At 40.7% G+C, this 10,596-nt stretch overlaps 1 protein-coding gene across 1 annotated transcript; it reads left to right on the forward strand.

Annotated features, from left to right (window-relative positions):
- Positions 1-4,171: 4,171 nt before the first annotated feature.
- Positions 4,172-10,194, forward strand: LOC134492316 (C-type lectin domain family 4 member E-like). The gene is made up of 4 exons (XM_063296492.1): positions 4,172-4,318; positions 4,929-5,080; positions 7,613-7,713; positions 9,829-10,194. Exons 1-4 carry the CDS (start codon positions 4,243-4,245, stop codon positions 9,956-9,958), a joined length of 459 nt encoding a protein of 152 aa, XP_063152562.1. The 5' UTR covers positions 4,172-4,242; the 3' UTR covers positions 9,959-10,194.
- The last annotated feature ends 402 nt before the right edge of the window (positions 10,195-10,596 follow it).

Consider the following 10,596-nt stretch of genomic DNA (forward strand, 5'->3'; position numbering starts at 1 on the left):
ACAGAACATTTCTTAAACTTATCTGCTTTGTAGGGGATTGCTGTAAAAGCCCTGCCCCTTTTGTATGGTGCATCAGTGGTGCATGCACAAAGGGGAGTGGCTTCAGTTGCAATGCTGCAACAACCATCTTGCCTATTTTGACACCCCCCCTTCCCCCAGATTCTGCTGTAGGCAGCTAATTCGTATTTGGTTTTGGAAGGAGAGAGAAAGACTAGATAGGTGAGCCAGGTCAAGAAAGAGACACTGGAGAGATTCCAAGAATGCTATTTTATTATTGTAGGATGTATTAACAGAATCTTGAAAGCCTGTCCAAGTTCCTCTCTGACCCATTGTATGCTAAACAAAATCAAGAGAAGGTTATTTTGATATTCTTTTTCATACTTCCTTCTGTCGTAGGACTGTGTAATCTCTTCTTCAAGTTATCCCTTGATGTCTCACTCCTTCCTTCTTCCCTTAACAGCTCTCTCATGCCTTTCCCAAGGTCAGTTCCAAATTCCTTTATGAGGCATGATTCTGAAAGGACTTTGAGACCTAGACAGAATCTTTGTTAAGGCTCTTTATTGATTGTTTTGTTAGATTTTTATTCTGGAAATGAAGTATACATAGAAATCCCTCCTCCCATTTTTCCCCACAACAAACCTGTGAGATAGGTTGGTCCGAGAGAGAATGATTGGCCCAAAGTCTCCTTGTGAGTTTCCATTACTAGGGTGGATTTGAATTTGAGTCTTCCACTGTACTCTAACTTGTAAATAAATTATGTAAAGAAATGCACTTTGCCTCATTGGTTTTTTTATCCATAGACCAGAAGGGAAGTAGGGCCTTTGGTGGCTATGTTGTTCACCTTGCTGGGCATCAGCTGTCATCACACACATGATTTCATAGGAAACCTTTGTATTTTTAACAAGGTTCAAGCCATGAGAATCTCAGGGCTTTCTCCTACTGCTGAATTAAAGAGTTCTCCATCCAGTACTGAGTGGCAGAATCCAGGGCTGGTTCAACGTTTGCTGCCTTGTTGCTGATCTGTATCCTGCCTGTATTTTGCCCAGTACCACTGCTGAGCAGTGCTGCCCTGATTATGGAGCGCCTGATAAGCAGATTGGTTGGTTGATTCCCTCTGCTTTGCTGCCCTCCCACTTCAGCATGTTACCAGTTGTTGTGGAAAACATCCAACAGTCACAGCACTGTGGGAGAAATGGAAGGTGGGGAGTGCTGAGTTCAGGTATCTGCCCAGTCTGAGTCCGTGCCCCACCTCCCATAACCCATTCTGCCATAACCTGTTGAGTGAAGTTAAAAAAGAGGAAGAAACAGTCTGGAGCCACAAAGGGAGCTGATGAAAAAGCAGCACTTTTATTTACAATTTCTCTCCCTTTTGCTAGGCAACAAGTGTTGATTTCCAGATACCTCTGTGTTTTATGTTCAGGGATTAATGGGAGACAGGTGCTCCTGTCATTCCTCTGATATGCTACTTCAGTCATGTGCTAAGCTAGGTAGGGCCATAGAATTCAGGCACTTGCGGTACTGCTGATGGAAAACTATAGCACAATATTGCAACATCTGTGTATCATAAACCAGACTCCCACTTACTGCTTGCCCCATTGGCAGTACAGGCCACCCACCACTCCCAGAGTGCAGGGATGGATGATGTCATGCCCCACCCACTTCTGCTTTAAGAGTGCTGTTTTCCATCCCAATCCATTTTAAGTCCATCTGAGCAGATCCTCCGCAGTACTGGCAGCTCCAGCTCCGATTGACTATGGTGCCTGCCGCCACCCCCCCACTTCACTGGTTGATCTTTGCTCTGTGCAGGCATTATTTTCTGGGCTGCCAAGCAGCTATGTTTTCCACTGGTAGGCAGCTGCCATTTTTTTATTATTACCTTGCAGGGTTGATCATACAAGGGCCCATTAAATCAGTGAACTTTCTGTAGAGCTTAAGGGAGATGACCTTGACAGAGATAGGCCAGATCCGTTACCAAAGCAATGAGGGGAAAAACATTGCTTAAGTCCAAAACAAGCAGAAAGTATGCAGAAACAGCTCACACACTTCCCTAATTCACAGGGATATAGGAAGAGCAGGAGGAACAGCGCAATCACTTGCACGATTCTGTTATTATAGCTGCTCTCAATAAAAGCTGTCTTAGCCTTCCTGCAGAGTTGATTTCTGATCTTGTCTACTGGGGGAAGGCAGGGCTGACACTTTCCCACCCATTCCAGAAGCTCATGACTCCATTCAGCCTTACAGGTGCCAGTGAACACATTCTGAGTTTCTGTCCAGGTGGGATGTCACAAGCTCCCCTTGCTTTCCCACCCACTAGGTTGCTGCATGGGCATGTTGGAATAAAACTACAACGTATCAGGGAATGCTGCTTTTGCTTCTATGAAGCTGAACTATCAGTTCTTCCTTGCTACAAAGCTTCTATGGGCCTGCAGTGGAATGTAGAAATGAAAGAAGAACCTGCTCCCCTTTTGCTTTGATTACTCTAGCATCAGAGCAATGATGGTACAATAAAAGGAAAAAAGAAAGGGCCTATCTTAGCATTGAGTTTGGTGAAAGCCAGTCTGGTGTAGTGGTTAAGGCACTGGGCTAGAAACCAGGAGACTGAGAGTCCTGCTCCCGCCTTAGGCATGATGCCAGCTGGGTGACTTTGGGCCAGTCGGTCTCTCTAGGAAGGAGGCAATGGCAAACCACTTCTGAAATCTTGCCAAGAAAATTGCAGGGACTTCTCGAGTCAACACTGACTTGAAGGCACAAAGAAAATAAAAATAAAAATCCTGGAGTCAAAGGGGAGAGAAGTGGGGAGGGCAAGAGATAAAGGCATCTGAACCTCTGAGAAAAGAGGAAAGACCCAGGGACTAATGAGGAGAGAACAGTCCCTAAAAAGGAAAAGGCCCTAGACTGGACTGAGCATCAGCCTGGCCCTGTTGCCAGCCCACTGCAAGTGGAATCTTTAAAGTCAACTTCGGGAATAGCCAGGAACGCAGTGCATTAGATGGGTAGATTCTTGCTTGCATCAGGGAACTCTGCATGCAGGTAGAACAAGATTGTGCTCAAAATATACAAATCCAAAAGACCATTATACAGCACTGCTGCATCCAACTCTTTAGAGCAGAATGGCAGTGCAGAGGTGAGGGGCCTGCTCATGTCAGCCTGAAACAGCCATTAAGCCCTTCTCTCACCCATTACTGCCTGCCTGACTTCACCTCCAACTGGATGCTTTCAGCTGAAAAGAAAACACAACTAAATTGTCACTCATGGGCTGGAGGCAGTAGGAAAACAAGGTCATGGGAGATGGCAGAAAAAAATCCAGTGCCAGAACATGGTTGTGCTGTGGAAGGGCCTCAGAAATGTTTACAGTTCACACTTTATATTGCCTGATTAACCATAAATATTTTCCTGTATAGCAATTTATGCAGTCATAAGAGTTAAAAAAAGAAGAGCAGAACCTAACAGTGTTTCTTTCTCTAGTCTTCAGAAGAAATCTTGATGATTCTGAAGGAAATTATGAGAATGTCATACCTCCAAACGGAACAAGAACAATGAAAGCAAAGTCAGGTATGAGATTCTTAAAAACACAAAAGGATCATGGGATTCAAATTTAGAAATCATGGAGTTTTTTCCTAGTTTGGGAAAGATTAAAAAGTCTCAATGTGCAGGGGGAAATACTTATGGCCTCAATTATTCCCCACATGGCCCTATTCAGGCCTATTTAAACAATTGCTATATAATTAATGGTGCTGCCAGAGGAATTAGATGATGATTGTATGAATATTTGATTGTGAAATTGTTGGTAGTCTTCTAGATGTCTTCCTTTTAATTTTATCCTGAAGCTCTTTGGGGTCCAGGTGGCTCTTATTCTCTCTGTATACTATCATCTATAGATTATAAACCAGAATTCCTGACTGACCTTTTAAACCCCTCTGTCCTCCCAGAAGAACAGGTTTAAAACAGTTAATGACATATGGCCAGGGTAACACTATTCTGACCCACTTCACGCCATCTTTCCTTTCACTCCCCACAGCATCCCTTTCCCATAATAGGGGGGTAATTTACTCAGGCTTGTGCATTTTTCAGTATTCTCACTCTTGCACACATCCCTCCTTCTGCTTATATACATTTGCTCTGCTTTCCATACCAGCTGTCTCACAATATAACAATCCCTTTGCTTTCCATTGGTTATTTACAGATGTGCCTTCATCAGTGCTGAGTGCCCATCATACAGGCTGCATCTCTTCAAGAGTATCCATGATCATCCTTTACTTCTTGGTGTGTGTATCCCTGTTGATGGCAACAGCTGCTATTCTGCTGGCCTTTTTGAAATGTATGTTCAACATTTCAGCTGCATCCTCATCTGATGCTGTTGTGCCTATTCTTGCTAGCTGTCATTATCAAACCATGCTACGAGAGGACTCATTTATGTGCAATAAGAAATAAATGAATTTTGCTATAATGAAGTACTTTCCCACAAAACAAGATGTCCGCTATACTACCTTTGTTTCCTCCTAATCAACCAACATTGTGGATGACTCATGCTATTGCATTTTTCTTGTATGGGTGATGATTGGTTCATACAGTCACCCTGATGCAGAGATGCAGGAGAATTATGTGCTCTCAGCAATCCCAGAATGTTTCCTACAGAAACACAGCAGGTGGGGACCTCTTGGTGAAAAGAGTTACTCTAAAAATGGTATGTAGAAGTAGAGAATGTCTTCAGAAATATACATGCCTCAGCTATCCAGAGGTTGGGGAAATGATTCTAACTGGTGTACCATTAAAAAGCTGTAATAAGTGGAGGGGTTGAAGGACAGTCCTGGGAATGATGATAGCAGATGTTTTGTATTTGTACTATGCTGGGTGCAACCTATTAATTTTGGAAGTGTGGAAACGTTGCAACACCCTCTTACCATATTGCATGGCTCTGTGCCCTGCAGTTTTCCCTCAGTGTCCAGAAGGCTGGCTGAAGTTCCAGACACACTGCTACTACTTCTCTGCTGCTCAGCTCCCTTGGGAAAAGGCAGTGAGTAGCTGCCAGAGCCTCAGTGCTCACCTCGTCATGATTGATAAAAATGATACAGATAAACAGGTGAGCCATTCCTTATGGGACAGGTTGTCTTGTACTCTAAACATTCTTCCTCCTACCAATCCCCACCCAGCCCTATTCTTACAATTTGTAAGGCACAATACAAACATTTGCAATTGCGTGTAGTTCAAATTTTCTTCTGCCATCTGTTCCCTATTGCTAAGATTAGGTATGCAACATAAATCTTAACGTTTTAGGAGGAGACTATATCTCCTGAACATCCTGTTATTAAAGACTTGAAACCTTAACAAAAAGAAGGCAGCTCTCTTTTTAAAAACATGCAAGCGCTTTTAGCTAGATGACAGGCTTAGGAAAGATTCCAGATGGAAGCTGCATTATTCCGATGCATGTTGGAATATAATGTTCATGAAGACTGTGCAGTGCTTTGGATTCAAAGGCAAAAAGGTACTTCAGAGGGGTATTCTCCTATCAGCAACCCTTTAGAACAGGTGTGTTTTTCCCCAGGATTGTGAGGTTGTCCTCTGCAGTTGTGGTGCAGTCACTGGGGAAAGATACCTTTGCTTTAGCTACCCTGTGCCCCAAAGCTCCTTTTTGCTTCATAACTCTAATATTTGTATTAATAGTTAGTGGGGCTAGTATTTATTAATACAGTAATTCATTGTTAATATAAAATAGCTATCCTGCAAATTAAGACTCGCAGCTTTGTATTTCTTTATATATCTTTGTAGTCTGTGGTTGGTAACATGGTTTTCTTACAATAAACTTTGAATAACTTTTCACCCCCTGTGTTTTTATCCTTTCTTTCTTTCCTCATGAAGCCATGATCTTTGGTCCACATTTTAAGTTTACGCAGAGTGTTGCTCAGTAGTTCACGTTAGTTTTGAACTTGGTTGGGTCTTTGAGGGCAACCTTCGTTAGCACAAGGTTAAAAGCACTTAAAATACTTTTCCCATGGCCCTCTCTTTGCTTTCATTGCTCTTTCTGTGGGAGCAGGTAATGGCTGGATGTTTGGTGAACCAGTTGAACTATCACTGATTATGTTTGTTGCCTTCCAATTTATCCATCTAGAATAGTCCTTACTTCTCTTTAGTGCCTGTCTCCATTGCATCTGAATGTTATGAATCCTGAACTGATAAAGTCCATTCACCTTACTTATATATATATATTATATATATATATATATAAACCTTACTATATATATATATATATATATATATATATATATATAATATATATCAGACAAATCCATGTTTGTCTACTGAACACACCAGATCTTTCAGCTCAGCTGAAATTCTGTCCATTCATCTTTGCATTTTCAGAAAGCTACACCAGTATCAAATGTGTTGTCCCCATTGTTAATATCTGCCCTTCCTCTATGGCCGTGTCACTCAAGTCACTGAAATCACCTGAATTCCTTCCAAGATAATGAGTAAAAAAATCTGAATGGATTATATATATATCTTGTAACTGTCCTTCAGCAGTGTTGGGATAAGGGGAAAATATTACCTTAATATCAGTACAACAAAGGACAACTAACTGTTGTTTCAGGGCCTTCCCCACTGCTCAGTTAAAGTGCCTTATATTGAACCTCATGTCATCAGAAAATTATATTGGCATAAAAATTGCTGATCTGTTATTCCAAATCTGTCCTCTGAACCCCCTGTTCTACCTTGCTGCTGGATGGCAGTGTCCTGATTTAGAGTGTGGGAGGACAAGAGTTAGTGCCGAGATAAAGTGTTCTCTCTCTCTTCACTAACACCTGCTCCCATCACCACTATTCAGCTGCTGCTCAGGGTGATCTAGGTCTCTAAGCCAGGCATTGGCTCGGAAACCTAGTGGGTGCAGAGGAGAGCCCACTGTAAAAGAAAACAGTCTACCCACCACCTCGAGCAGAATGTCCCTGGAATACAATGTCAGAGATCAGAGGGTTGCATCTGCCCACACCATCCTAAAGTGCCCAACAGATGCCAGACTGATTCCATCCCTAGGGGTTACCTGACTGTGACACTGACTGAATGTAAGATAACATCCATAGCAAAACTCCCAAGCTTATTGCCTGTTTAAGGGGGAAAAGCTGCTTTAATACCAAAACAGTTAAGGACAACTTCAAAGCATCTCAGGTATGAGTAGAGGATGAGATGAAGGCAACATCAGGAGGACATGGCAGAGAAAGAACTTTGCCCCAGCATGTTTGTACTATAGTTGAGTGCAAGTGGGAAAAGATACAAAGATAGTTGACCCCATTGTTAATCCCAATTGGTCCTCTGATCCCTCTGTTCCAGCTTGCAGCTGGATGGTGATCTGGAAAAACTGCATTTTCCTTTCAGTAGAAGTAATGAGATTCATTTATTCACATTTCCATGTTTGTATTGTTTTATTGTTAAAATTTTCAGGTACAGCTTTTCCTAATATCTTATATTGCTCTGAAGGAAGTGAAATTCAATAAACTTATATCTGCTGCAATCTAAGTTTGGGTAAATGGTACCAGTACCCCTAATTCTGATTCAGTGAACTGGGTCTCAGTCATAGCTCCAGACATTAATATATATATTTTTTGCTTTAATCATTCCCCAGAACTTTCTGGACCATCAAAAAAATTCTAGTTACTGGATTGGCCTCAGGAAGTACCCTAAAGGAAAGTGGATGTGGATAAACGGCATTCCCTTTCAAGAGAAGTAAGTGAAAGTTACTGATTATGGCTCTTTCTCTGATTACTCATCTCCTGATATGGTTTTTAGGATATAAAAGGAGAGAAGGAACCTCTAGGAAAGTATCCCCAGATGAAAGGAATTGAAATGGATTTTTCAAAATATTTTTAGACATTTTTTTGACTATGGTGGAAGCTTTACATCATGGAAGAGTAGTTCAAAACATCTTACTTGCAAGGCCAAACTGTCACTTGCCATGTTCACTTAATATGCTCAAAAGAAAGAGGACTGCTTCTCTGTCCATTGAAGAGTCTATTATTGTCGGCCTTCCTGGGTAAACCAGATAGGAACCCCAACCAGATGAGCTAATTCTACTTTATTGTAAAGCTACATGTAAAGCTGCAAGTCTGAAAGTACAGTCCTTTCCCATCTCCTTTACAGCCTGAGAAACTAGGGAGGTCCCTTCTGGGTCTCTTGCCCTGCCCAGTATCCAGCTGTGGGCTATGCTGTCTCTTATCTGATCATTCCCTTGGCAACATCTCTTTGCCCCATCTCCCAAGGCCTTTCCCACATACCATTACAATTATAGACTGCTGTTCAAAGGTTCCCACTTCTCCCACTGGGAAAGGGAAAATCATTGTTGCAAACAACACTGTGGAGGAAATCCTCCTGGTGGTATCTCTTCCATAAAAGTCAAGTCCTGGATTACACTCCTAACCGGAGATGCTACCAGGAAAAGTTAACCATCTTTTTTTTTTTTTATCCATTCAGTCGTGTCTGATTCTTGGTGACTGCCTGGTTTTCTTGGAAGGTTTTTCAGAAGTGGTTTGCCATTGCCTCCTTCCTAGGGCTGAGAGAAAGTGACTGGCCCAAGGTCACCCAGCTGGCTTCGTGCCTAAGGCGGGAATAGAACTCACAGTCTCCTGGTGTCTAGCCTGGTACCTTAACCACTACACCAGACTGGCTCTTCTCCCATAGTAGAAAGTTGGAGAGGAAAGGGAAAATCATCGTTGGGAGCAACACTGTGGAGGAAATGTGTACCTCTTGGTGGGATCTCTTTCATAAAAGTCAAATCCTGGATTACACTCCTAACTGGAGATGCTACCAGGAAAAGTTATCAATCTTATCTTGGGGAAAATTCTGAATGGAAGAAAACCCTAATTCATGTAACATGGCTCTGAAGACTGTAAGGCCTGCTTCAATTCAAAATCCTTCTGCCTGTAGGTAGGTTCACTAGCACATGGAGCTGAGCGAGAAAGGACAATGGGCAGTCTGTCTTTCCTTTCATGGATGCCTTCCCAGATTGAGTGGTGGATGGTATACAGGGAAGAAGATGCCAGGGGAAAAATTAGCAAACAGCCAGCTAGGCACCACAGCAAGGACACATACCTGTTTGGGGCCAGAGATCAGACACCCTTTTCCAAATCTCATATATTATTTTGTAACTGCCTTCAAACACAGTTGCACAGTCCACAGTGGATTGGCAAAATGCTGTTGGATTTTTCACTATTTATTTATTTCAAATTTTTACTACCGCCCACTATTTATTTCAAAGTTTTACTACACCCATCTCCCCCAAAGAGGGGCTCTGAGCACTATTGCTATCCCTATTGTTAGAAAATTTTTGCTTGGTTATGTTGAGTGTTGGTTTGTGGCTTTATCATTTTGGGGGGGGCGCTGCTATGGGTTTTATATTTTTGCACATGTTTTTATTATTTTTAATACTGTGAGCTACCCAGAGACACATATGTCAGATGGACAGCCATATAAATCCACTAAATAAATAAATAAATAAATAAATAAATTCTGTTTCCTCTTCAAAATATTGTTTCCTTTTCAAAACCTTTACCTAATTCCTGTTCCTGCCTGGAGAGGTTGGTGAGGAAGGGAGATGAATGAGATAAATAATAAATAAAACCATGATATGCACTGGAATATTTCTCAGACCAAATAGCAATACTTAAGTATCATGCAAAACTATCATTTTAATTTTGCTTCCAGTAGATTGTAAAAAAACTATACCTTAGCACTGCTAAAGGACCTTGGGGTGAAAGTCATCATGAACTTATATATTCTTTAACTGACGCTGTAGGAAATATCCTCCTTTTCTAACAATTAATTTAGGTTATTCTTTCTTTACAGAACTCAAACAATTGAAAACGATGAAAAAAAAGACTGTGTGTATAATTCCTTGAAAAATTCTAAAAGTATAAAACAGAAAACTGCTTGTACTGATTATTTTCCTTATATTTGTGAAAAACAACAAGCATAAAGAACATTATATGCAATTTTGTAAAGTTTACATTTTCATTTTTGAAAAATCATGTAGCTCATAATTTGCTAGTTTCTATCTTAATTTCTTTCGGAGTCACAGTTTTTCAAATGCTGAAACAATCAGAATAAGACATTCCAATTAAGAGCTGCTGCTACCTAGCAAGAAAAGTTTGCCTATTCTTGGTTTTTTGTTTTTATTTTATTGAAACAATAAAGATAAGGGTAAAAAAATTAAAATATAAGGGGAAGCATATTAAAAAACAAAAATACAATTTTAATATTTGTAATTTTAAGGAAAAAGAAGCATCCATATGCTTCATTCTACCTTGAAAAACAGTTGTATATACTTGTATAGATAAAGGTAATATGTGACATAAAACATTGTTAATATAACCAACAGATGGAAAGCAGCTTTTAATAAAACTATCAGTAACTCTAGAGGTTTTCAAGGCTTTTTTTTTTTTGCTGTTATATTAATTTTTCAGCAACTAGTTAATGACCACAATAAAGTTCCTTTGTTTCAAATTTTTCAGCAAATGACTTTCTGAATGTCATCTGTACATTCATGAATAGACTTAATAGTTTTAAACTTGTTTGGGACATCACCCTCGTGGCAGATTTTATAGGCCAAATAAC

The sequence above is a fragment of the Candoia aspera genome, chromosome 2 (genome assembly GCF_035149785.1).
Source record: "Candoia aspera isolate rCanAsp1 chromosome 2, rCanAsp1.hap2, whole genome shotgun sequence".
In the NCBI taxonomy this organism is placed as follows: domain Eukaryota; kingdom Metazoa; phylum Chordata; class Lepidosauria; order Squamata; family Boidae; genus Candoia; species Candoia aspera.

Coding starts and splice junctions, on each gene's coding strand:
- LOC134492316 (XM_063296492.1), top strand. CDS start 4,243: ATGATCATCCTTTACTTCTTGGTGTGTGTATCCCTGTTGATGGCAACA. Junction 4,319..4,928: donor TCTGCTGGCCTTTTTGAAAT/GTATGTTCAACA, acceptor TGTGCCCTGCAG/TTTTCCCTCAGTGTCCAGAA. Junction 7,714..9,828: donor GGCATTCCCTTTCAAGAGAA/GTAAGTGAAAGT, acceptor CTTTCTTTACAG/AACTCAAACAATTGAAAACG.